The sequence below is a fragment of the Podarcis filfolensis genome (assembly GCF_964270895.1).
Source record: "Podarcis filfolensis genome assembly, chromosome: 18".
In the NCBI taxonomy this organism is placed as follows: domain Eukaryota; kingdom Metazoa; phylum Chordata; class Lepidosauria; order Squamata; family Lacertidae; genus Podarcis; species Podarcis filfolensis.
In genome coordinates this window covers 3,391,414-3,418,661 of record NC_139622.1, presented here as the reverse complement: position 1 = coordinate 3,418,661, position 27,248 = coordinate 3,391,414, and the positions used below count along the sequence as shown (strand labels likewise).

The 27,248-nt window shown below is 47.8% G+C and overlaps 1 protein-coding gene across 5 annotated transcripts in view; it reads right to left on the bottom strand.

Annotated features, from left to right (window-relative positions):
* The window catches only part of AP3D1 (adaptor related protein complex 3 subunit delta 1), a 47,994-nt gene that overhangs the window by 18,057 nt on the left and 2,689 nt on the right, over positions 1 to 27,248 (bottom strand). For all 5 annotated transcript variants that reach the window (XR_014543312.1, XM_083594378.1, XM_083594380.1 and 2 more), the window contains exons 2-15: positions 19,929 to 20,024; positions 18,692 to 18,772; positions 17,844 to 17,924; positions 16,712 to 16,819; positions 15,112 to 15,241; positions 12,812 to 12,951; positions 11,715 to 11,788; positions 6,648 to 6,697; positions 6,484 to 6,533; positions 6,280 to 6,328; positions 5,410 to 5,555; positions 4,187 to 4,335; positions 3,163 to 3,393; positions 2,165 to 2,396 (exon numbers count right to left, since the gene is read on the bottom strand). Coding sequence is in view for 4 of the 5 variants with exons in the window: in XM_083594378.1 (XP_083450504.1) it covers positions 2,165 to 2,396; positions 3,163 to 3,393; positions 4,187 to 4,335; positions 5,410 to 5,555; positions 6,280 to 6,328; positions 6,484 to 6,533; positions 6,648 to 6,697; positions 11,715 to 11,788; positions 12,812 to 12,951; positions 15,112 to 15,241; positions 16,712 to 16,819; positions 17,844 to 17,924; positions 18,692 to 18,772; positions 19,929 to 20,024 (1,617 nt within the window). In the remaining variant the exon portion in view is untranslated. The remainder of the gene's footprint in view (positions 1 to 2,164; positions 2,397 to 3,162; positions 3,394 to 4,186; positions 4,336 to 5,409; positions 5,556 to 6,279; positions 6,329 to 6,483; positions 6,534 to 6,647; positions 6,698 to 11,714; positions 11,789 to 12,811; positions 12,952 to 15,111; positions 15,242 to 16,711; positions 16,820 to 17,843; positions 17,925 to 18,691; positions 18,773 to 19,928; positions 20,025 to 27,248) is intronic.

Below are 27,248 nucleotides of genomic sequence, written 5' to 3'. Positions count from 1 at the left end.
AGAAATTTATTAAAGTTAAGAGAGAAAAAGAGAGAGGGAGACTTGTTGATTTAGCCCAGTGTTTCCCAGACTTGAGTCTCTGGCTGTTTTTGGACTACAACTCCCATCGTTCCTAGCTAGCAAGACCAGTGGTTGGGAATGGTGGGAACTGTAGTCTGAAAACAGCTGGAGACCCAAGTTTGGGAAACACTGATTTTAGCCAGAGGGTTAAAATGTTGCACAGGTGGTACCTAATGTCAAATAAATGAGCCAAAATGTATAAAAATATGCCAGGTAAGTGCTGGGAACGGTAAGTAGACAGAAGGGTCATTCTTTCATATGTGGTGGACATGCGAAAAAGTAAAAGGCTATTGGGAAATGATATACAGTGAGATGAAGATGATATCTAAATAGATTATTCCCAAAAGATCAGAAGCTTTTCTTATAGGCATAATAGGGACAGACATTTTGAAGATGACCAAACTATTTACGTATGTGACAACAACATCTAGAATATTATTTGCATAGAAATGAATAGAAGAAAAGATTCCCACGAAGGAAGAGTGGTTTTTAAAATTAACAAGCTATGCAGAAATGGCAAAGCTGATAGCAATATTAAGAGATCAAAATGATGAGCTTTTTATAGAAGAATGGAGGCCTTTCTTGGACTGTTTGAAAAAGTATTATAGTCAAATGAAATTGCGGGCAGGATTCGAGATACAGTGGTGCCCCGCAAGACGAATGCCTTGCAAGATGGAAAACTCGCTAGACGAAAGGGTTTTCTGTTTTTTGAGCTGCTTCGCAAGACGAATTTCCCTATGGGCTTGCTTCGCAAGACGAAAACGTCTTGCAAGTTTGTTTCCTTTTTCTTAACACCGTTAATACAGTTGCGACTTGACTTCGAGGAGCAACTCATAGAATGCAGTGTACATAGTAGCCTTTTTTGAGGTTTTTAAAGACTTTGGTGATTTTTGAAGCTTTTCCAAAACTTCTTTTGCAGCCATTTGGTAAGTTAAGCTTTTAAAACTTTTTTGGGGGGTTTTGGATTTTGGGTTGGGGTGTTTGGAATTCAAGGACTTGGTGTTGGGGAGGGGTTTGCAAGAATCTGGAAGCTTGTGTGTTTTTTTCTGCATTTTTATGATTTTCTGTGACCATTGGGCCACTCTGCTGTTTTTTTAAAAAAAATTCTGGATTTGAATTTCTGTGTGCTGGGTGGCTGGGGGAACAGTTGGGGAGGGGTTTGCAAGAATCTGGAAGCTTGCGTTTTTTTTCTGCATTTTTATGATTTTCTGTGACCATTGGGGCACTCTGCTGTTTTTTAAAAAAAATTCTGGATTTGAATTTCTGTGTGCTGGGTGGCTGGGGGAACAGTTGGGGAGGGGTTTGCAAGAATCTGGAAGCTTGTTTTTTTTTTCTGCATTTTTATGATTTTCTGAGACCATTGGGGCACTCTGCTGTTTTTTAAAAAAAATTCTGGATTTGAATTTCTGTGTGCTGGGTGGCTGGGGGAACAGTTGGGGAGGGGTTTGCAAGAATCTGGAAGCTTGCGTTTTTTTTCTGCATTTTTATGATTTTCTGTGACCACTGGGGCACTCTGCTGTTTTTTTAAAAAAATTCTGGATTTGAATTTTGAAATGCTCTTTACAGTATGTGTGACTTTAAAGAGCGCTTAATAAACTCTTGTTGTACCAAATTTGGCTTTGTTTGGACTTTTTTTGACCATAGGAACGCATTAATTGATTTTCAATGCATTCCTATGGGATTTCGTGCTTCGCAAGACGAAAAATTCGCTAGACGAAAAAATTCGCAGAACGAATTAATTTCGTCTTGCGAGGCACCACTGTAGGAGCAGCAGAAAAACTATACAGTAATTGTATTAGTGAGAGTTTGATATATCACAGTAGAAAAGGGTATGAAAAGGGCTGCGTTTTTCTCTTTCCTTTTCGATATTTCTGACTTCATTTGTTCTAGATATAATCTTATTTTATTGTGAAAACTTTAATTTGAGCAAAAATGAAAAAGAAAAAGCTTTGGAAAAAAAACACTGTGAATTTGGGGATGGGAAGCCAATTTATGAATCAATGCAATTGATTCCAATTGTCTAATCGTGAAATTTTAGAAATTTAATAGAAAATGATAATGTAAAAAGAGAGAGAGATGGGATCTTGGGAGGATTTTTGCTTACCCTTTCCTGGACCTCGAGGTCTGCACTCTGCACGAACTGCGGCAGGCGCTCTATCATCATCTGCGTCGCCTCCTGCGCCACCTCCTTCTCGCCGGCCTGCTCCTTCTGTTGCAGGATTGCGGCGTACAATTTCACCATGTTTTGGACGTACACAGCCTGGATGTGGCCGGGCAGTGTGGTGACCTTGGGCCGCAGCATGGCTTCCAGAGTCTGGTGAGGCTCCTCGAGGTGCCTGAGGAGGAGGGGGAGAAGAAGGTGCTTAGAGGCGGGGTGTCCCAAATCCTCCTTCAAGGAGGGAAAGCGAGGAAACCACAAGAGGCAGCAAGGGGAGAACTCGGCCCTCTCCCAGCTGCGAGGCCTCCCTGGTGGTTCGTGAGACAGCCTTTGTGGTGTTGAAGAAGAGTTTGGATTTGATATCCCGCCTTTCACTCCCCTTCAGGAGTCTCAAAGCGGCTAACATTCTCCTTTCCCTTCCTCCCCCACAACAAACACTCTGTGAGGTGAGTGGGGCTGAGAGACTTCAGAGAAGTGTGACTAGCCCAAGGTCACCCAGCAGCTGCAGGTGGAGGAGCGGGGAAGCGAACCCGGTTCCCCAGATTATGAGACTACCACTCTTAACCACTACACCACACTGGCTCTCGGGTGTTGGCCCAAGGGCAAGGAACTACCTCCCCACACAGGTGATACCAGCACCATGTCTTTACAGATGCTGGCAACTGGTCATGTGGTTGTTGGAGACTAGCAACATCTGGGAGGGACCTGACAGATGTTCCCCATCCCTGGTCTAAGAGGAGGAATTCCCCACTGAGGAGGGAAGGCCTCTTCTCAATAGAGGCACTTCTTCATCTCAATCATCCCATAGCAGACACTGCTTCTTAGAAAAGGGCTGGGGAACCTGTCGCTCTCTTGACTCCCATCTTGCAGGCCCACTGGTTGTCTGCAGGATACAGCTTGGGTGCTCCTGCGTGACAGATGCCACCGTGCAGCTGGGAACTTACTCGGAGAACTCCCCGCAGATCCAGGCCGCAGCGTACAAGACCTCGCAGATCCCGTTGCGCTGGGTGTTGCTGGCCAGGAGGTGGGCGTTGTCCAACAGCATGGCCATCTGGGAGACGGCGAACTTGCGGATGGCCTTGACGCGAATGGCCACGTCAAGCATCTGGGAAGCGATGAGGTGGCCGTGGCGGGTCCCCTCCAGGCGGGTCAGCTCCACCAGGATGCTGATGTACCTGGACATGAGAACACAGGAAGGGGCCTTAGACCGAGTCAGACTATTGGGTCTCTCAAACTCAGGACTGTCTTCGGCAGGGTTTCCCAAACTTGGTTCTTCGGCCAGGGATGATGGGAGTTGTAGAACAAAAACAGCTGGAGAACCAAGTTTGGGAAGCCCTGGTCTACAGTGATTGAAGGTGGCTCTCCAGGGTTTCCAGTTCAGGGGATATTCTCAGCCCTAACGGGAGTTGCTGGGAACAGGACCTGAGACCTGCTGCACACAAGGTGGATTGCTCTACCGCTGAGCTATGGCCTTTTCCTTAAAAAACAAAGTAATAAAAAGAAAATGAAATGATAAAAATTGGTTATTCCCCCCCACCAACCTGAAGCTTTTCTCCTAGGGATAATTGGGTCAGAGGTCACAAAGAATAAGTTAATCAACTTATAAGTTGATTATAATAATAATATAATATAAATATAATAAATAAATAAATATAATAAATAAATAAGTTAATCAACTTATTTATGCATGCAAGAAACAGCAGCCAGAACCTTATACACGCAGAACTGGAAAGAAAAGTCCAGAAAAAGAAGAACAGCTCTTAAATTTAACAGACTATGCGGAACTGGCAAAGCTAACAGTGAAAATAAGAGGTCGATACAATGGGCAATTTATGGAAGAATAATCATAATCAAATAGCCGGCAGGATTTGAAACTTGAGCAACGAGAAGAAAATGGTAATATATGAAACAGAGGAACATGTATTAGATGAAATGTGTGAAGCCCTGTAGGTAAACAGAAATACTGACCATTCAAAATTGGTGATGTATTGGTAATTGGACTGGCTACATATGTCAATGATTTTGGTCAGCAGCTCATCCCTGTAGGTTGTCCCTTCCGCCTTGTCCACGTGGATCATCAGCTTCTTCACAATCTCCATCAAGTTCTTCTTGGACACCTGAAGTTATAGAGGCCGGTTGGTGGGGAGGAAGGGGCAAGTCATTAAAGGGGATATTGACAAGCTGGAGCGTGTTAAGAGGAGGGCGACCAACAGTGAAGTTTTTTGTCGGGGAACAATGGTGCCAGCTTGTGAGGGCGATTTGGGGGTGTGTGTGCATGTGTGAACATCGCGTTGTGATGTCCCAACATGCTGACGTTGTGTGCATGACCATCGCGCCTCCCTAAGTCAGGCAGAAGCATCCCGGGCTTTCATACATGAACAATTAACTGGGAACATAGCCTAGTCCCCCTAATCTGCACATCACTGGCAACCAAGATGATGAAGGGCCTGGAAACCAAGCCTTTTGAGGAGCAGCTGAAGGAGTTGAGGATGTTTTGGCTAAAGAAGAGGAGAACTGAGAGGTGGGAAGGTGGCCACCTTCAAATATCTCAATGGAAGGTGGAGCCTGCTTGTCTTCTGCTGCTCTGCTGGGGAGGACCCCAGACAATGGATTCAGATGGCAAGAAAGGAGAATCCAAAGAAACATCAAGAAGTTCAACAGTATAAAGGTGGTGGACTCTCCTTCCTCGGAGGCTTTTAAGCAGAGGCTGAGTGGCCATCTGCCAGGGGTTCCTGAGCCCCGATTCCTGTACTGCAGGGGGCTGGGCTGGATGAAGCTGCAGGTCCCTTCCAACTCTACGTCTGCCTTCTATTGCTTTTGAGAGTGTTCTGGATGCAACACCTGTCGCCCCACAAAGCATAGTTTGCTTTAGGAATGCAGGAAGCTGCCCTACGCTGAGTCAGACTCTTGGCCCCATCTAACTCACTATGGTTGACACAGACTGGCAGCAGCTCTCTGGGGTTTCAGAAGGGGATCTTGCCCAGTCCTACCTGGGAGTGGTCAGAAATTGAGCCAGGACCTTCTGCATGCAAAGCAGGCACCCTACCAATGAGCCATGGACCTTCCCCAGCTTGATCTCCCTCCTGCCTCCCAGGATGGTGTTCTTGCTGCAGCGCTCCTAAGGGTTTTAGGGTATATTTCTAAAAGTTAAGACCTCTTCTCTGTGATGTTGCGGCAGCAGGTGAACGTACCATCCCGTAGAGAAGATCCAAGGCCCGGAGGCGGATGGACTCGTCTTTATCATCCAAGCACTGAAGGATGAGATCCTTGTGGGACTGGACCGATTTGGGGTGGGTTTTCAGGATCTTGGACATCGCCAGCAGCCCCAGATATTTCACTACGTGGAGAGGAGGAGACACAAACACACACAAAGGCCAAATAAGATTTCCAGAGGCGGCGGTGGAGGCCAGGGAAGCTGAGCTGCACTCAAGAGTAGATTCCGCGAAATCAACAGACTCAAGTTGGGAAAGCCCAGTGGATTTCAACAGACCTATAAAGCCTTAAACGGCTCAGGACTGCAATACCTCAAGGACTGCCTCTTTCCTTATGAACCTACCCAGACCCTGAGATCATCTTCTGAAGCCCTCCTTTGTGTGCCCGCTCCTCGAGAGGTCCGGAGGGTGGCAACATGAGAACGGGGCCTTCTCTGCATTGGCTCCCCGTCTGCTCTCCCCAGGAATGTTCGCCTGGTGCCTTCATTATATACCTTTAGGTGCCAGGCAAAAACATTCCTTTTTAACCAGGCCTTTGGTTGATTTGATCGATATCCTATGCTCTTTTTTTTGTTTTTTTTTGGGGGGTGGGTTGTTATTGGGTTGTTTTTATTTTGATTATGTATTTTGTGGTTTTATATTTTGATTTTATTTTGTGAGCTGCCCTGAGACCTCTGGGTATAGGGTGGTATATAAATTCAATCAATCAATCAATCAATCATAATCATAAAATGACTAAGCCAGATGCAACTGCTCACTCATATTAGTATTTAGCAGGATTTTAAGGGTGCCCCCTCCCTTGCCCCTGGTGCCAAGGACCTCCACCCACCCCCCAGGCCCGAGACTTACAGTTCTGGTCCGAATCTTCTATCAGTATCCTCAGCTTCTGAACGCAGAGCTGTAAAGAAATGACGCACAAGTTTGTTTGTTTTTTTGCAAGAGGCGGAGAGGATGACACCTTCCACCTCCCTCTGCAATCAAGGAAAGCCCTCTGCGCTTCAGCAAAATTTCAGCTGCTGCCGCGAGGGCTGGCAGGCCAAGATGGGACTTTACCTGGATGCTGGCACTGTGGTTGGGCATCCCCGAGGAGAGAGAGATCAACACTGGAGGAAGAAGGGGGGGGGAGAGAGAAAAGGGAGTTTAAATCGGTACGGTGCAAAACACGCAAGTCGGGAGGGGTAAACAATAATGGCGTGCTTGGCAATGCCTTTCCTTACCTGCAATCACTGTGTTCACACATTCGTAAAGCAGCGACATGGCGGAAGTGCTGAGAGGGGGGAAAGAGAGAGTTATTGCACTGTGGAAAGCTCGCAGGAAAGTATTGCAACATTGCACATTTATGGAGGAGAAAGGCTATGGGTGTCCACTAGCCGGCTGACCAGGTTTTACCTCTGTGTTTGGAGGCAGCGTGAGACTTTAGGACCATCAAGACAATGGCTTTTCCTATCCACAGCCTTAGCAGCCTTCAGAAAGGAGTTGCTAACACGAGCATTAAGTGCATGTGATGAGCTAAGTGGAAGGTCGCGAGTCATGGGAGTGCACAAATTCAGCAGGGCTTAGTGTGATTTCGGCTGCTGGTTTGCTAATGCTGTTAGCATTGTTTTGCGGATTATGAGTGCTGCAGTGCTTTGCGAATCATATATTACGACTTTTTTGTTGTGGCTGTGCTGTTTAGCTCTTTTAAAGAGTTCTTTTGTTAATAGTGACTGTTTTGCTGATGATTTGTTAAGTATTCCAACGGTTTATGTTGCATTTGTGTTGTTCTATTATTTATCTGATTGGTATACCGCCCTTCATCGTAAGATCTCAGGGCAGGTCACAGAATAAAAATACAGGATAAAAACATGAAAATAAGTAAAACGAAACAGTAATGCCCTCCCCCTTCTCACAAACACATTTAAAAGGCTGTAGAATATTAATCAGCCAAAGGCCTGGGAGAAGAGGAGCGTTTTTGCCTGGCGCCTAAAGGTGTATAATGAAGGGGCCAAGCGAACTCCCCTGGGGAGAGCGTTCCACAAACAGGGAGCCACTCAGAGAAGGCCCCGTTCTCGTGAATGGGTTGTTTTATATAGGGAGAGGCAGTACTCAATGTACAGTATTGCGGTCCTGAGCCAGTTATTGTTGTTTACTGTGAGCCACTTTGCGAAACTGACATCTTGACCGTTGGACCTGCCCTTGGTCCCGTCCACTCCCTTCACTGGAGCCTATCTTCACACGGAAGGGAAGTTCCTAACTCACCGAGGGTTTGAGACCCATCGGCTCCCCTCGCCTGGTTCAGCCGGCCAGTCAAAGCCATCTCCGGGACTGCACCCGCTGTTGCATTTCTGACAGCTTCCAGGAGCCACGGGTGAGAGCAGAGTACAGGGTGGGGACCAAAGGTGGACCTAGCACCCCAGAAGGAACATGACTTGTCCCCCAATAGAGGTGCAGCCCCTCCTGTTAACACCCCGTATTCCCCAGCTTCCAATATTACAGCTTCATTATTTAGCAAAACACGTACTGTATTTTTCCGTGTATAAGACTAGGCTTTTTCCCTTTAAAATGTCAAAAATTAGGGGGCATCTTACACATGGGACCATCTCCCCCCATTTTCTTAAATCTGAGTCCCCCCAAATAGGGGGTGTATTATACACAGAAAAATACGGCACACTGCTTAAAGACTAGCTATAAAATCCACAGACATGATAAAACCAGCAAGATATAAAGGAAGAATGTAAACAGTTTCAAAAGCCAAGATGTGTAATGACCACATGTCAGGATGAAACATTTTTAAGCATGATAGAATGAAGGCAGAGAACAAATGCTGTCTTGCTAAAAGATTGGAACGTGGAACAAACATGGTGCTGCGTAGAAAAAAAGAGTCAGTTCTGCAGACCGAAGCAGTGGGAACAGGATGGGGCAAGGCCAGTCATTCTAATGAAGTAGCCCCGAGTTGTGGATGAGTTTTATGTGTCCCCTTGAATCTGCCCCACTAACAAGTCACCAGACAGTGCAGATCTTTGCAGATCTATATTACTGGAAGCCAAATGGTTGCTATTTTGTTGGGGACCAACACTTTTCAAATTCTCACAAGCAATCAAGCAATCAGCCTGTGTGCCTGTTCAGGAACCATATGAATTACAGGTTTAAATACCAGGATTTAGAAATCAAAATGCCCCGTGTTTTGTCGACCAAAACCCTGGCTGAAGGTCAGTTCACCCTGGTTGCTTCCCCAGGTCAGCGCAGGTGTTCTGACCACTGGATTTGCAAGATCCACAACACAGACAACCCGCCCCAAACCATAGAGAGGTGAGGGAGAACGCAAGGGATGCAGAGCCACAACACGCTTTCCACAGAGCTAAGGAGAAAGGCCTAGAGCGACACACAAACAGAGGCAGAGCGCCCTCTTCTGGTTCCTGTTGGAAGGCGGCTATTTTAATGGGGTGGGATCATAGTGCTGATAGGGGAGGAGCCAATCTACCCTAGAGGAGTGGGGGGTGGGGAGATGGGCAAGCTCCACAGGCCTGGTACAAATCGCCACCCAAATTGGCCGCATCTAAGGAGAATCCAGAAGTGGGGACCACGTGGGGATTTATGCGGCTTTGCACGCTTGTGAGAGGAATGGGATCGCCGTGAGGTGCGAGAAGTGGGAGGAGCACAAAAGCAAAAACAGAACAAAACAAAAAAAACACCCCTCCACTGCTGCGTCAACATCCCAGGTGGCAACTCTCCCTGCTCTTCCAGGACCGCATCCCGCAGAGCAGCCCCCGGGCTGAGGTCCACCCAGTGAAAGTGGTGCTAGCTAGAGATACGCACTTCTCCTTTTTTAAAAAATAGGCAACAGCAGCACCACCTAATCAAGTGGTTCCCAAACTCCCTGCCCCATTTGAAAAGGGTCGAGGGGGCTTGGTGGACCACAGAATGATTTGTCAGCTGTGCTAGATGCTGGTCTGGTCTTATTTGCTTCTTTCACATTTGGGAACCCCTGATCTAATCCATGTTGCAGAACTGGCACCCGTTTCAGATGCTGTTCTGCAGGCAGCAAGTGAACAGCTCTGGGAAGCAGAGATTAGGTTTACGCGACATAGAGTGCTGCGCCATTAACTTGTCCATGGCATAAAACCATGTCTTGATTCCCACCTAACGCTAAACCATGGTTTGTGCAGCTACAGTTTAGTAAAATATGGCTTGGCGTGCGTTCATGTGCTTAACTATGGTGTTTCTGCCGCCAACAAACTACAATCTGAAACCATGTTCTATTGTTGGGTTATGCACCTTGCTCTGTTTTAACTTCTAGGGCAGGGGTGGGAAACTGGATCCTTACCCCAGCACTTGTGGGCAGTTTGACAAGTGGGTGGGGCTGCTCAACTGCCAATCCCCTGACCTCCCAATAAAGCCAGGTGACCTTTTTTTCTTTTTTGCCTGCACAGGTGAGAGCTGGCAACCACTTGCAAAGCTCCTTTCAAAGGGCTATTTCTGCAAGGAGCTGCAGAGCTCAGCAGACACTCCCTGTCAGCAGGGCCCTCAAACCTCCTTCCAGCTTGCTAAATGGTTAGATCACCTGTTTTGTGGGCAGGTTGGAGATGCTCTGCCAGCATCTCCAAGTAGGACTGGAACTGTCCCCTCTGGGGAGCCTCTGCCAACCAGAGCAGGCAGCTGGAGGGATTAATGGTCTGGCTTTGTATATAGCAGGTTCCTGTGTCCCTCTCTCACTGGCAAGCTAGCACAGCATAACAGTTAAAGGGTTACTAGGACCTGGGAGAGACCAGGGCTCAAATCCCCCACTCAGCCCCCAAGCTCATCTTGGGGAGCGTTCACCGTCTTAGCCTAACCTACTTACAGGGTTGTTGTCAGGATAAAATGGGAAGGGATTTGAGAACCACATTGGAGAAAAAGGTGGTATATGAATAAAATAGGGTGGGGTTTTTTTAATAATAAAAAAATTAAGCTGGGGTTTTCCCTGCCCCACACTTAACATTCCACATGGTGCCCGGTGCAAGGTGGGTGGCTATGGCTTGGGCCAAATGGCTTTGTGGGCCAAATGGATGGGCTGCAGGACAGAGCCACAGCCCCTTCTCTAAACCACTGGGTACTCACTACTGGCCTAATCTAAGGTGGGTCGCAGCAGCAGCACTCTGACCATATGAAATATATGGCCAAATAGAGAGAGAGAGAGAGAGAGAGAGAGAGAGAGAGAGAGAGAGAGAGAGAGAGAAAGAAAGAAAGAAAGAAAGAAAGAAAGAAAGAAAGAAAGAAAGAAAGAATAAAATAATAAAAATAAAAAATTGCTATTATTATCATTATTATCATTATTTTCTTCCATGCACACGAAAGCTCATACCAAGAACTAACTTAGTTGGTCTTTAAGGTGCTACTGGAAGAAAAAAAAAATTTGTTTTGACTATGGCAGACCAACACGGCTACCTATCTGTAACTACTATTATTATTATGATTATTTATATGCCGCCCACCTGACTGGGTTGCCGCAACCACTCTGAGTGGCTTCCAACAAATTAAACACATTAATAATAATAATAAATTGGTCTCAAAACACGCCTGGGTTAAAAGGCAAGTCCGGGTCTGAAAAAGTTGAAGGCTGCTCATTCCAGACCAACCCCTGCCACCGCCATCTTCGAAGTCGGCTGGCTCCGCTCCCGTTAACACAGAATCAAAGAATGGTCAGGGTTCGAGCGTCAACTTGGGACCTCGCAGGGCTTTCTCGGCCAGTAGCCCCCCCACCCGACCCCCACCCCTGGCCCCAACAGCTATTCAACTACAGCAGAATTAGGGTGAAGAAGAGAGGGAGGAGACCAGAGCACGGGGGTGGTGGAGTTTTGGGGGGGTGGGTTTGTGTTTGCTTTGAAGTATACATACTGTCCACTTGGGCGCATTTCTTGGAGAAGGACTAGTTTTTTATCTTTGGTGGGGCTGCCATGAACTCTACCCCCTTTGGGGAATTGGAAGAGGGCGCGCTGGCTGTTTGGGGAGAGAAAGGAGGGTTAAGTGGAACACTTCGCACGGGATCTACGTGTCCTTTTAAAAAATGGATGGGGGTGCTCCCTTGGCAAAGGCGGAGAGGGCGTGCTGCACTTTTTACAAGACCCCACCCCCCCAATGGTGACAGGAGGCTGGCGAAGGGGTGAAGAGTGTCCTGGCAACCCTGTCCCAGAAGCAGAAGTGTGTGCTTGAATGGAAACACAAAGGCAGGGGGGCTGGGATTCTTGGCTATCAGCAGCTGAGGCGCAAGAGGTGCTTTGCACAAACGGCGTTAAGGACTAGCACCACCAAAGAACTGACTCACTCACCTGTGGATGAGGTTGGTGAGGGGCTCAATGAGCTTCTTCCCTAGCCTGGGTTCCAAAGGAGTGAGAGCACCAAACTGCAGGAAGAAAGGAGAGAGAATGTTTGAATGGCCGGATGACAACAGCTGTCCTGCAAGGTCTGAAGGAGCGTCTTCACCCCCACTGTTCAGCCCGGACACTCAGGTCCAGCTCCGAGGGCCTTCTAGCGGTTCCCTCACTGCAAGACGTGAGGATGCATGAACCCAGGCAGAGGGCCTTCTTTGTAGTTGCACCCTGCCGCTAGATGTCAAGGAAATAAACAACTATCTGGCTTTTGGAAGAGACTTGAAGGCAGCCCTGTATAGGGATGTTTTTCATGTTTGATGCTTTACTGCGCTTGATGCTTTCAATTTGTTGGAAGCCGCCCAGAGTGGCTGGGGCAATCCAGTCAGATGGGAAGCAATTAACTAACTAATCCAGCCAGCCCGCCAGCCCTGGGGGGTGGTGCTTCTCCCCAGACCACACCCTCCTTGAGTTCTTTTCGCCCTGTCGCAATGTGTGAAATTGAATGTAGCCCAATTTACACTGGTGAGAGTTGTGTCCGCTTTCCCCTCTGCTTTTGACAGCCTTCTCCTCCATTAATTTTCCTGATCCCTTTTGAAAACTGAACATAGGAGCAGTCCCGCTGGATGAGGCCCAAAGGGGCCCATGTAGTCAGGCGTCCTGCCCTCACAGGGGCTGAACAGACGCCCCAATGGGAAGCCTCAACAAAGCCCTGCTGCTCCTCTGGCTCACGAGGAGACCCTCTCCAGAGCCTGAAGAGGATGCCCAGGTGCTCCAAACCCATAATGCAATTGGAGTCACCTGTAAATAAATAAAATCCAGGCCGCAACAGAGTATACGGCAGCTTCCCCCTGCACACTCTTGCTCGCATTTCGCCTCTCCCAGAATCCTTTGCAGCCTGAGTCAGACACTTCGCCGCCACCTCCCCGCACAAACCAATTAAGCAGGCTGCCCGCTGGGTCTGCTCCTTTCCTCTCTGTTTCGCATCAACTCTTCACCTCTCAAGTGACAGAGTGTGTGTCTTCACACTACGAGCGAAGGAAGCCGCCTGTACTTGCCAGCTTGATAATTTTAATGAGGACCCAGTTGTTGGTGGACGACGTCATCAGCTTAAAAAAGAGCGGAGCAAGGGAAAGGTAGTTTTTTGGGTTGCGCCTGGCCAGCTCGCAGATGACGTTTACGGCGGCTGACTGGACACCTGGGGGAGAGGGGAGGAACAAAGGGAAGAGGGGGTCCGAGTGAGTTGTGGAGCAAAACGGCTGACAGATTTAAGACACATCTTCCCCATAAACTTAAAGCACCAGGGTATCACTTTAAAGAGACACGGCTTCCTGCAAGGAGTCATAGAATCAGAGTTGGAAGGGACCCTGTGGATCATCTGGTCCAGATCTTTGTGTCGTGGCTCCTTAGTGTGTTGGCTGCAGTGTGTAGGTATGTCGTGTGAACCCTCCCTGTGCTCCTCTCAGGGCTGGACAGGGGTTGGTTTAACCTCCAGTTTGCTAGCAAAACTGATGCATGTCTAAAAAGTGTGTCACCACCACCGGTATAAAGTTTACGGCATGTAATGCCTTAAGAGAAAACATTATGAAAATGATCTATAGGTGGTACATGACCCCAGTCAAGCTTGCAAAAATTTATCACATGCCCAATAATAAATGTTGGAAATGTAAGGAAACTGAAGGCACCTTTTACCACCTTTGGTGGACGTGCCCAAGGATTAAGGTCTTCTGGGAAATGATTTATAATGAAATGAAGAAGGTGCTTAAATGCACATTTGTGAAGAAACCAGAAGCCTTTCTCCTGGGCATGGTGGGTCAATTGGTATCAAGGAAAGATAGGATGTTTTTTATGTATGCTACAACAGCAGCAAGAGTACTTCTAGCAAAGTACTGGAAGACACAAGAACTACCCACACTGGAAGAATGGCAGACCAAGGTGATTGACTACATGGGATTGGCGGAGATGACTGGCAGAATCCGTGACCAAGGGAGAGAGACGGTGGAAGAAGATTGGAAGAAATTTAAAGTTTATCTCAAGAACTGTTGCAAAATTAATGAGTGCTAAAATGTTTTGGGTCAGGTAAAACAGAATTGCGGGGGAAAATAAATGGATATGAGAAAAAGGATTCAAAGGGGAAAAAAGGGTTATAAATTGACATTGGGGCTTGCTGGAAAACTTCAAAACAGGGATGCAGAAAGGGGAGGTATGAGGAAGTCGATGAAAGAAGGTTTAGGAAAAAAACGTGAAGAAATTATACGTGTTTATATGTTTGTTTTTTTTTGTTATTGTTTTGTATTGTCTACTATTAAGTGTTAAAAAACCAATAAAAATTTTATATATATAAAAAAAATAAAAAGTGTGTCACCAACATTTAAAGTTCGGAAAGCTCTGATCTAGTCCAACCTCCAGCAATGCAGGAACACGCAGCTGTCCCATACAGGGATCGAACCTGCAACCTTGGCGTTATCAGCGCCATGCTCTGATCAACTGAGCTATCCTGGGAAAAGTAGTTTGTTCAGGGTGCTGGGAGTACTTAGGAGAGCCCTGTGCCCCTTGCAGGGCTACAATGCCCAGAGTGCTTTCAACAAGGAACTCTCCCCCAGGCGCGGGGCTGGGGCGGGGGAAGCTCGGGCTTCCCCCGACCCCAGTACAGGCAGCTCTCCGCAGGCCTTGGGAGACCGGCGCGACTTCCCACCAGGCTCCCACGCCTTGCGGTTATCTGCCTGAAGCCCAAACCAGGTCGGGGGACAGCGGGAAGACGCGCTGCACCTCCTCGCTGTCCCTCGAGCTTGTGGGGCTGGCAGCAGGGAGAAGCACGCTTCTCCCCACCGCCAGCCTCCAAACCAGGTCGTGGAACCGAAGCCCGGGGCGCGCTGTGCAGCACGCCCCAGGCTTCGAGATGCAGGCTGCTATCCGCAAGCCTAGGGAGCCCAATGGGAACTCCCGCGGGCTCCCAAGGCTTGCGGAGAGCTTCCTGATGCCTGGAGAGCGAGAGAGGTCAGTGCGCACCGACCCCTCTCGCTCTCCAGGCTTCAGCGAAAGCCTGCATTCGCCCCATAGGACGCACACACATTTCCCCTTCATTTTTGGAGGGGGAAAAGTGCGTCCTATAGGGCGAAAAATACGGTATGTGCCGCCACAGGGTTTTAAAAAATTATTTTAAAATTTGTATACCGCCCTTTACCTGCAGGTCTCAGGGCGGTTACAGCACAAAAACACAATATAAATACACAACATTACATGATAAAAAGAAAAACAACCCAATGAAAGGCTACCTGGAGCCACTCCCTTCCCCTCCCCACCCAAAGACACACAGTCTTTGCAATCTTCTGGATCCTGTTTCATCCAGCTTACTAACCGGGGTCTGGGTCTTCCAACTTCTCCTTAAGGCGGGGGAACGCAGGGCGAAGGGACTCCGGGTATTTCAAGAACACTTTGTACATGATTAACACTGCCTTCTTCCTGATGTAAGGCTTCGTGTGAGACATCTGTTGGGGAGGGCAGGGAGAGGAGAATGAGCTCACGTTTCTTCCACAACAAGGGCATCAAGGTCTCTTCTTTTGCACCACAGCAAACCAGCAGCACTGGGAAGGGCTGTAGCTCAGCAGTTGAGCTGAGCTGCATGCATAAGGTCCCAGGTTCAACCCCTGACAACATCTCCAGGCAGGGATGCGAATGCCCCCTGCCTAAAAACCTAGAGAGCTTTTGCCAGCCAGCGTGGGCAATATTATAAAATCACAATACTATTAAATCAGGCGCTGGCTCCAGGCACTGAGCCCATTGGCAGACCAACTCTGCATTACAAAAATGTCTGCAAACATGACCTGAAGGCTGGCAACATTAACCCCGCCATGTGGGAATCGCTTGCAGGCGGCTACAGTGCCTGGAGGCAGGCAGTGAAGTGGCGCATCTATGGCAGTGACCAGAGGAGGAATGACCGCTGGCTGCCCTCCTCTGCACACCTTCCAGCTTGTCAACATCCTTCTTAAACTGTGGTGCCCAGAATTGGACACCGTATTCCAAGTGTGGTCCAAGTGAGGCAGAACAGAGTGAGACCATGACTTCCCTTGATATGGACACTAGACTTCTGTTGATGCAGCCTAGAATAGCGTTAGCTTTTTTTGCTGCTGCATCACACGGCTGACACATGTTTAGCTTGTGGCCCACCAAGACCCCTGGCTCCTTTTCACAGGTACTGCTAGTAAGCAAAAGATGAGAGTGCGGTCCTCTCCTGAAGTTTCCAGAAACTGCTATCCAGAAGCATCTGGGGGCAGAGCATAGCCATTGTGGTGATTGGATGTTGATGATCTTCCCCTCCGGGGATTTGTCCATTGACAGTTGCAATCAAAATTATCCAACTCCCACTGCAAATCAGGTTTATTATCAAAATTTACAGGCTTTCAGCTGTTTGCAATGAGCAAATAAAACAAAAGCAATTGAAATAGCTCAACACAATGGTTTCCCCAAATTCAGCGGAAAATGCAACTTATACTGGCTTCTCCAGTCTCACTATTATTCAGTCCCCTGAATGGAATCCCTCACAACAGCACAAATACAACATGTGTTGTCTCAAGCACACCTGATGTGCTTGAGCTGGAACACATGAAATACCTGAACCAGCTGGGATTTGCTGAGTGTCAAATTTGGCTGCATGTTAGAAATATCGCTAAGTCAAGAGAATGGCCCAAAAAGGTAAGAGATGAGAGCCCTTCACAAACAAGGAGTCTGTAAATTTTGATAATAAACCTGATTTGCAGTGGGGGTTGAATAATTTCGATTGCAACCGTATGCTTTCGAGATGGTTCTTACCCACTTGAGAAGCAAAGCACAGAGCTTAGTTGTGGGACAAGGACTTCTGAACAGCTTTTAAACCCCCAATGGCTTGGCAGAAGAAAGAGCAGACAATGCAACAATTGTAGACCAGCCGCTCCACCCCCAGCCCCCCCAGCCCAACTCACCAGGGTCATGATGTCGTTGGCCAAGTCTCTGGCCAGATCAGGAGTCACAAAGCAGGACAAACCAGTCAGTGCAACGCCGGTATCGTACTGGTTGGGGCTACTCAGGTCCTAGAATAGGAGGGGAGACGGAAAGGAGTGTCGGTGGGTGAGGAGGGGAGAGAGGTGTGGGAAGAGGAGGGAGAAGAGTCCTTAGTTGAGTTCAACCTAGAAAGACGAAGTCTTTATATCCCGCTTTTCTTCCAAGGAGCTCAAGGTGAAGTACACATCTCTCCCCTTCCCTTTTTATCCTCACAACAGCCCAGTGCAATAGGCTAGGCTGAGAGTGAGTGACGGTCACCCAGTGAGCTTCATGGCTGAGTGGGGATTCAGACCCTGGTCTCTCCCAGGTCATAGCTCAATGCTCTGACCCAGTGTTTCTGAAACTTGGGTCTCCAGATGTTTTGGGGCAACTCCCATCATCCCTAGCTAGCAGGACCATGTGGGGAGACCTGTATTCTAATGCAAGTACAGTGGTACCTTGGTTAACGAACTTAATCCGTTCTGGAAGTCCGTTCTTAAACCGAAACAGTTCTTAAACCGAGGCGCACTTTCCCTAATGAGGCCTCCCACCGCCGGTGCCCTTCCACCGTTCGGATTCCATTCTTAGACCGAGGTAAAGTTCTCAAACCAAGACACTATTTCCGGTTTTGCGGAGTTTGTAAACCAAACTGTTCTTAAACTGGACTGCTCTTAAACCGAGGTACCACTGTAGTAGCTAAAGACCGCTGCTGCTAAGATTTTTAAAAGCCGTTGTTTAAAATTGTTTTTACATGTTAATTTCGATTTTTGTTATTTGTAATGTGGGCTGGAGGGCTGGTTAGGCGCTTTTGTTGGGCAGCGTTATTTCTGCGAGTTTGCACACATTAGTTTTAGTAATTATTTTCATTATGTATTTCATGCTTTTGTATTGTAACTTTGTGTTGGGAGCTGCCCTGAGAGCTACGGGTACAGGATGGTGTAAAATTTAAACAATCAATCAAATTGAAGGGCGTGACCTACATTTCTTAAGTCATAAGGAAGAAAACAGGCCGGTGGTCTCGCAGGAGGAGACACTAATAACAGGCAGCAGCTCTTCTGGAATGGCGACACTCACCTTTCGGATCTGGTTCGTTGTCAGCATGATGACGTCGGTCCCTTCATGAAAGCACTGCGAGGCTGCCAGGTACCCGATCCTCTGCAGGGTTAGGAAAGAGGGAAAGCGAGTCAGTATCGAAGGCTGAAAGGGACTCATTGCCACTGCGTACAGGAATGCTCAAAAAACATATTCTTTAAAATTGATGTAATCTGGCCCGGGACCTTCACAGACTATTTTTAATGTTATTCGTAATTTTTATTTTAATGTTATCCTTCATTATCTTAATTTTATGCGTGTAATGCGAACGTTGCTATGTTTGGTTTTAATAAATAATTGTATAATTTCAAGCTTTCAAGGTGTCTTATTTACAACAACGTCTTCCTTCACTATGTTATAGGGGGTAGGTAGAAATATACATACAGTGGTACCTTGGGTTAAGCACTTAATTCGTTCTGGAGGTCCGTTCTTAACCTGAAACTGTTCTTAACCTGAAGCACCACTTTAGCTAATGGGGCCTCCTGCTGCCGCCACACGATTTCTGTTCCCATCCTGAAGCAAAGTTCTTAACCCGAGATACTATTTCTGGGTTAGCAAACTCTGTAATCTGAAGCGTCTGTAACCCGAGGTACCACTGTACACCAAAGAATGCAAATTTGTCACTGCATCTTTCTCTTTGTTCGCTTAAAGGCAGTAGGTTTCCAGAGGGGCGCTGAGTATTTTTTTTCTTCTTCGTTATCTGAATGAATTTGGCAGGCCAGATAGGATTGAGAACCTCAGTTTTAGAGGAAATATGTTTCCACGGCAGCTGCCAGGAACCCCCTGGCGTCTTTCCCCCGGCAGCCCAGGTTCCCACTCAGGCCACTTACTTTGAAGGTGTACTTTGAAGCGCTCATGACTTCGATGATGTTGAAGGCTGCCCAGCTGATGTCGTAGCCCAGCATTTGCAACTGTGAGGGGAGGAGGAACAAAGGCCAGAGTGTGAGTCTTGGGACAGCAAGGGTGGGACATTATAATGATTAGCAGGAGAAAAGGCATCTTTGCCTTTGTACGTGGCAGCCAAGATGCTTTTGCCCTAGGCCAAAAGTAGCTGATGGTACAGGATCGTAGAACTGTAGAGTTGGAAGGGACCCCAAGGGTCATCTAGTCCAACCCCCTGCAATGCAGGAATCTTCCCTTGGGGGTTTCCTCCCACCAATCCTCTGTGTCTAACCGCCTATGGACAGCCAGATGGAGGGGGCTGGAGGGCCATATTCAGCCTGTGCGCACACAGGCCTGAAGTTTCTTACACCTGCCCAATTTGATACCCCTGCCAAGCTCAATGCCACGCCCAAGGGATACAGAGAGATAAATAAAAAACTTGACAATTCTGTATGTAGTTTATGCAAATTCATTAATAACGTGCGGCATTTCAACAATCTCTAACACATGAAATCTTAATTACCGTATTTACTCAAGTCTAACGCGCCATCGAATCTAATGCACACCTTAATTTTCACAGCGTAATTTGGCCAAAAAAGGTGAGCATTAGATTTGAGTAAATACGGTAATACATACAGTGACAAAATGAAAATGACAAGTGCAACAATGAGATACCCGAATTTCGATCTGTTTCATGGTCGGACTGAAAAGGAACTCTTAAGTTATATATAACATGATTGTAATAACTTCATTCAATGCAAACCTCATACAATGTCATTTTTATTTTGGCATTGTATATACGAAGATTTTAAGAGTTGTTAAGTTTGCAATTTGACACCACCTCACGTTCCATGGAAGTAACACTGATACAGGAACACAATGTATGTTCCGCAGCTGGAGGCAGCAGATACCACTTGCTGGAGGGGAAAGTGCTGCTGTGTTCAGATCCTGCTTTTGAGCATCTGGTTGGCGTCTTTTGAAAACCAGAAGGGCCACTGGCCTGATCCAACTGGGAAATTCTTCTGTTTACTCTCCACCTCTACTATGGGGAGACAGAATTATGGGATGCAGTCGGAAACGAAGAGGGCCGCCTCGCCTTGGGAGGCTCCTCGTGGAACAGGCTCACTTGCCTGCCCCGCAGGCCGCAGGGCAGAAACCCGACCCACAGGTGAGGGAGACACTTACGTAGGTGAGCTTGCAGACGGCATTGGCTTTCACGGCAATGTTATCCTGCTTCAGCTCCTGCTTGATCTCATCGATGCACTGAGAGATGTACTTCGCCTGGAGGGATGGAGAGGAAGGAGTTGTGGGTTAAGGAAGTCACTGGAAATCTCTTGCTCAGGAAAGATTGTCCCCAAAGATCCAGTACCCAGCACACATTTTGTTCTTAGGCACAGAAGGTATTGTCTGGCCTCCCCAAGCGCGCATGTCAAACAAAGGCCTTATGCCAAACTGGTCAATCTAGCATAGTACTGTCTGCACTGACCGGCAGCAGCTATCCAGGGTTTCAAGGGGACACACCTAGCTCTACCTGGAGCAGCCACTGGGGATAGGCAGGTCACACCGCTGACATGATATAAATGTTAGGCACCCCTCCCTTTGTGGGTCACTAGCAGATCTGGATGCAAAAGGCAATTAACGTTCCCTCTCCAAAGGTGTTGCACAGTTACTGATTTAGACTTCGTTAATTAAGCTTGCTAAAAGCCAGCTTCGCATGTTAAAGCGAAGTGCGATTTGGGAGGGGAGGGAACGGGAGACAGAAGAGAAGCGGAAATAATTTAGGAAGGGAGTCAAAATATCGCCTTCTGTGTACATGGATCCTGCCATGGTGCTGAAGGCTGTACCTCAAGGGGAGGTTTTGTGGGGTCCTGATTTCATCATCAACATCATTTTATTACTTGTATCCCACCCATCCAACTGTTGGAAGCCCTACTCTGGGCTGCTTCCAACATATATAAAAACATACTAAAACATCAAGCACTGAAAAAAACTTCCCCATACAGGGCTGCCTTCTGATGTGTTCTAAAAGTCAGATACAGTCGTACCTTGGTTGTCGAACGGAATCTGTCCCAGAAGTCCGTTTGACTTCCAAAAATGTTCGACAAGCAAGGCACGGCTTCTGATTGGCTGCAGGATGTTCATGCACTCAAATCGAAAGCTGCGTAAGCCGCGTTGGACACTCGGCTTCCATAAACTCACTTCCGGGTTTGCGGCGTTCAGGAGCCAAAATGGAAGAGTACCAAGGCATTTGACAACCAAGGTATGACTGTAGTTATTTATTTCTTTGACATCTGATGGGAGGGCGTTCCACAGGGCGGGCGCCACCACCGAGAAGGCCCTCTGTCTGGTTCCTTGTAACCTCACTTCTCGCAGGGAGGGAACTGCCGTAAGACCCTCAGAGGAGGACCTCACTGTCCAGGCTGAACAATGGGGTGGAGATACTCCTTCAGGTATACAGGGCCCAGGCTATTTAGGGTTTTAAAGGTCAGCACCAACACTTTGAATTGTGCTCGGAAATGTACTGGGAGCCAATGCAGGTCTTTCGGGACCAGTGTTATATGGTCCCGGCAGCCACTCCCAGTCCCCAGTCTAGCTGTCACACTCTGCATTAGTTGTAGTTTCTGAGTCACCTTCAAAGGCAGCCCCACACAGAGAACATTGCAGTAGTCCAAGCGGGAAACAACCAGGACATCATGTGAATGTGGGCTCTGTATCCTTCTGGTGTCCTCAATTTCTTTTTCCCCTTGATTCAAAAGACCCAAGTTTGACGACCTCATTTGCATGACCAACGCTCCTAAAAGTGGGCGGGGCAACTGATGTAAATTCTATCTGTATGCTTTTGTCCAGTTTCGTAACACACACACACACACGTTCTTTATCCTTCATCCAGTCAAGCAAGAAGCATCATCATATTTTAATGAAACATCCCAGCCGGGGGGGGGGGGGGGCATCTGGGGTGTAAAGGAACAGCCCAAGAAATGTATGAAATGTACTGTGGCTTTTAATAAACATTGCGAGACGATTGGTTTCTCCTGTCTCTTGTCTTCAGCAGTTACCAAATTTTTAACCTGCCATATTTTTGTCCCTAGGTACCTTGGGCGATGGCCACTTCCCACTCTGCTCCCCACAAGTGAGCAGTGGGGCCTGGGAAACTAGATACGTGCCTGATGGATTCCATGACATCTGTCTTTTCCTGCCGCGACATGGACATCAAATATTTAGCGCAAGTTAACAATGTGTTCAGAGATCCATTGCACAGCTGACAAGCGATGGGGGGGGCAGGGGGGAGAGAATAATTCAGCTCTGACTTATGGGACCCTGACAGCTCACTGGAAGACTTATCACCTTAGTTGCATCTTAACTGGGTTTTCTGCTCCATTATCCAGACTTTTTTTTTTTTTAATTTTGCATAAAGCAGTAGGCCAATCTGTTGCTGCTTTTGGTATCTGTTACCTGACCATGGGGCCATGGTGGCCGCTTGGGCTGATGGGAGTTGGGGACTGCCTTGCCACGCAGAGGGCAGTGAGAAAACTAATTTGAACCATCTTCTGTGCCCCTGCGTGCTCTGCTCACCAACCATCTTGCCATCCACCACATCCACCTTCCAGAGCTTCCCCAACTACAAAGCTCATTTTTCACCTTCCGAAGCCACATTTCTTCAGGCAAATCCAGAGTTATGATGTGGCACCACAAGTCCTCCCAAGGGGGATTGCACGACAGACAGCCTTACATTTTAATGTATATAAAAAGGGAAGCAAACTCTGTTGCATGGCAGCAGCTTTGAATGCAAACCCCTGAAACCAGTTGCTCCCACACACTATGCCATGTGGAATTGGATTCCCCCCCAAAAAAACCCTGAGGCTGCCTGCTGCACTTCTGTATGATTTACTGGTCTGGCCACGCAGCCTCCCTGGGGCTGGGCAGGTAACTCCTGCTCTGTCTGATTCAAACAAGATCTCTCCCCATGCAGAGATTAAGAAGCTGTCAAGTGAGCATGCTGTTTCCTACAGAGGATCAGTGGGTGGGCATCTCTGATTGTAGGCAGTATATTATATCAGTGCCCCTCCAGACATGGATTGAATACAAGCCCCACAGCCAACGGGCAAGGGTGATGGGCGTTGGGAACTGGCAGCATCTAGAGGGCGTGAGGTCAATTCCTGCTTCAGTCCTTCTGGGTGTAAGGTGGCCAAACTGAAATGGGAAATGCAGAAAAGAAGGGGGGAGCGTGTTTCTGTGGATCATAGCAGCTTTATTTATACCAGGTTCATCTAGCTCATAATTCTCTATTCTGACCACCAGCAGCTCTCCAGGGACTCAGGCAGCAGATCATTTTTTACCCTGCTGACCTCAACCGAAGCTGTTGGGGGTCTGAGTCTCAGATGCGCCATGTTCAGAGTATGTGTTCAGCGTGTCCAGTGCTCCTTTCCCAGAATTCTGAAATATGCTGGCTTAACATGGGGACTCTCTACCTTTCCCTTGACATTTAGCAACTTCTTGAAGGCGGCTGACCTCAGTGCTGCTTGCCTCAAGCAGCCGTTTTCAATAATGGCCTCGCCTGGCTCCCACGATGGGACAAAACCCTGTGACTGGGAGCATGTTGGGCTTGCATCAAATCTTTGCAAGGAGAGGCTGCTAAAAGAGCTCCGTGGGTGTGGACGGGAGGCAGATCTCAAGCCGGCTAGCGGAGGAGCATAAACCACATTTTAGAGGCTACCAGGCCAAGCTCCTGCCAGCACTTTCAACAGGAATCAGAGACAGGGAAGTCTATTCTTGCTCTTTGCACAGGGTGCGGTCGACGGCCCTCTTTAATCTTCTGTCCTAATTGCAATGAGTGGATTGTGGGTATCTAGACTGTCCCTGGATCAAGTGACTTTCCTTCTTTCAAGTTATCAAAGCTCTTAACCGAGCTCAAGGGTGTCCTCTGAACTAGCCAGATATTTAGCTGAGAATCAATCACAGTCTGCCATTTGAAAAATAAGACTTTAGAGCCGTCTTGTTGTCAAATGGGAACTAGACATTCCGTTTTGGCGACTGTAACCTTGGTTTAAGGAGCTGTTTGGCTCCCGTTGCTTGGTCCCTGCTCCTGCCAACCTAGAAGTTCGAAAGCACTCAGTGCAAGTAGAGAAATAGGTACCGCTCTGGTGGGAAGGTAAGCGGTGTTTCCGTGCGCTGCTCTGGTTCACCAGAAGCGGCTTAGTCCTGCTGGTCACATGACCCGGAAGCTGTACACCGGCTCCCTTGGCCAGTAAAGTGAGATGAGCACCGCAACCCCAGAGTCGGCCACGACTGGTCAGGGGTCTCTTTACCTTTAGGCATCTAGCTTATATATTGGGAGTTTCTAATACTGACCACAACCCAAGATGGTTGGCAGTGAAGGCTAGATGCACCTAAGGCATTTAGTGCTGTGATGACCACCATGACCCCAAAGGAACACAACCCTACATAGAATCATAAGAGTGTTGGAAGGACCTCCAAGGGTCATCAAGTCCAGCCCCCTGCAATGCAGGAATCACAACCCTGACGGACAGGCATCCAACCAACCTCTGTTTAAAGCCTCCAATGAAGGGGAGTCCACTTTCCAAGGGAGTGTGTGCCACTGCCAAACAGCTCTTACTGCCAGAAAGTGCTTCCTAGCATTGAATTGGAATCTCCACTGGTTCAGGAAGCTAGACATACACTTCAAGGGAAGCCACACAGCTAGAGCACGGGAACATGTCTTAGAATCATAGAATTGTAGAGTTGGAAGGGACCCTAAGGGTCATCCCTGCAATGGGAGAATAATGTATACCCGTTTTCATAATGCTATGTCTCTGCAGCTATAAGCGGTTTCACGTAAGGTACACTTTGTGATTGGTCAATCCTAGAGGGGGCCTCCAACACACCCAACACAGCTCATTCTGCAGCTTCAAGCTGCCAGAGTCAAGCTTATTCCCCCCCCCCCCAGGAGGCTGGCTTCTGCATCCAGAACCCACTTGTCCCATTGGCCAGCACAGCAAAGTCCTTCCTGGCGTTTCTGCTATGAAACTGAGCCAGCGGCTGCTCTTCATTGGCAGGAATTTGGGAGATGGGGGGAGAGAGGAGCAACAAACCATTTCAGGAGGCTTCCCAATGGACTAGGAGTGACGTGTCCAGAAGTTAAAAGCTCACAAGAGAGCAGGCCTTCTGCTATCTGCCACTGGGAACCAATCCTTCGGTCAACATGAACACTTCTTTTTTTTTTAAAAAAAAAAAGGAGGGGATGACTAATTTCCTGAGCAGAAGCACTTGGGTGGCTCAGCACCGTGAAAAGTGCCATATCATCCCTGGAGTCATTAAAGCGCTCCCCAAACAGACACCTCACCCTCTCACCAGGCTCCCAATATTGTTGATTTTTTAACACTAGCAGATTGCTTTCCCCACATGCAAGCAGAGGCAACGATGCATGTCCTTTTGTAGGTGCTGCTTTTCCCGATTTCACTCTGAAACTCCCCCCCCCCCAATGAGCAGTGTTAGAAACACAGATATATGTATAAGCTAGGTACCAAATGGCTCCTTAGACCAGGGTTACAGTCGCCAGAATTGAATGCCTAGTTGCCACTTTGGTGCCAGATGGCTCAAAAGTTGTATATATGACTTTTCGGTTCCTGCTTTGGTAGATAAAATATAACAGATAGAATTCTGAAGGATGTATTGCTAGTGTGGGAAAACAGTCAAATTCCAAGGATCCCCAGGCACGCACCTCCAGATGATGGAGACGTCAGGCGGCATCCTGGCAGCTTCAACTGGTTGCAAGTGGCCATTAGCAGGTGAGGAATGCACCTGGCAAATTTTGAACGCTGTGCTGGACTAGTTGGGCCACTTGCCCAATCCAACATCTTATGTTCTTTATACAGCTTACCCCAGACCCCAAACCTGGACACAAAAGTACCCTAGTGCAGGCCATACCAATGTTTGGCCATTCATGGCCTGAAAAAAACCACACACCCTCTTTCTATCTGCAGATGTGTAATAAAAATTCCTCCAATATTTAGCATCCAAGCACTGTAAACAAAGTTAAAATGGCACATGCTGCGCTCGAGCTCACAATCTCATTTCAGGAATGAGGAAAGGAGAACTAAGTGAAAGGCGCGGAGGTTCTTGGTTACTTCCCTGAATCTCTCCCCCAGCCACACATACCAATTTGCAGTAAGTGCATGATTATTTACAAGCAAGCTGGGCTGCTCAGGCTACGAACTGCCTTCAAAATTGTATGTTGATAGCAAAGGTATGCTTCTTAAGGGGTTGCAGTCCAGTTCCCCACCCACCACCCAATCTAGCCAAGGGCAGCTAAAAGAAGAAAAAGCAATATATTTACAGACAGCCACCTCCTTCCTGATAAAAAACAATCTGTTATCTCTGTGCCTTCACACAATGGACACTTGTTTTAACTCTCTAACCACATCACAAACACTTCAAGGCCAGCGCCGCAAAGCTCTCCAAAGAAACACAATGAGATTTCCAGAAAGGCTCTCTTGTAGCAAGCGGCTTCCTCTTCTGAGACAGAGAGCTCCCCAAATGGGTCTAGATAGGACGAAACTGGTATGATCAAAAGGGAGGGTTGAAAGTGAGAGACTCTCTCAGTTGAGGAGCAGCCTGGAACTTTTATTAGGCATTGACAAGGGTTTCACCTGAAAGTTAGTCAGCAGATGGGATCTCAGGGTAAGGGGGAGAGAAAAGATGTTGCACTCCAAGAATCACTTCAAAAACTAAAATTTATTTCATCTTGGCAGAGACCTCGGAGACAACGCTGTTTTGCTACAATTCTTAAAATGGGTGGCACTCTTTCTGCTTCCCCGCTTGCAAATATTCTTACATAAGTCCCTTGCCCTGGTGTCTCCCCTTCCGTATGTGAATCTTTTCCAGGCCTTGCTGCAGCTCATTGCCCAGTCTGCCACCCCGAGTTCTTTGACAAGCTGGACCCGTGGCCTAGAGGCAGGTGAGCAGGGGACCAGTTGCCCCACTGTGGCTCTGCCTGATGCTGCCCTTATGAGGAACAGTTGAAGGAGCTGGGGATGTTTAGCCTGGGAAAGAGGAGACTGAGAGGAGATATGATAGACATCTTCAAATATCTTAAGGGCTGTCACATGGAAGATGGAGGAAGCTTGTTTTCCCCTGCTCTGGAGGGTAGGACTCGAACCCATGGCTTCAATTAACAAGAAAGGAGATTCCGACTAAACACCAGGAATAACTTTCTGACAGTAAGAGCTGTTCAACACTGAAATGGTCTCCCTCACAAGGTGGGGGACTCCCTTTCCTTGGAGGTCTTTAAACAGAAGCTAAATGGCCATTTGTCATGGATGCTTTAGCTGAAATTCCTGCATTGCAGGGGGGTTGGACTAGATGACCATTGGGGTCCCTTCCAATTCCACAGCTCTACAGTTCTGTGATTCCTGCAACTTCCTTCACCCAACCCACCCGTTTTCTTGCAGATATTCTGTGGCAGTTCCTCTTTCAGGTCTGCAATCGAAAGGCATTTGCTTGGTTCTT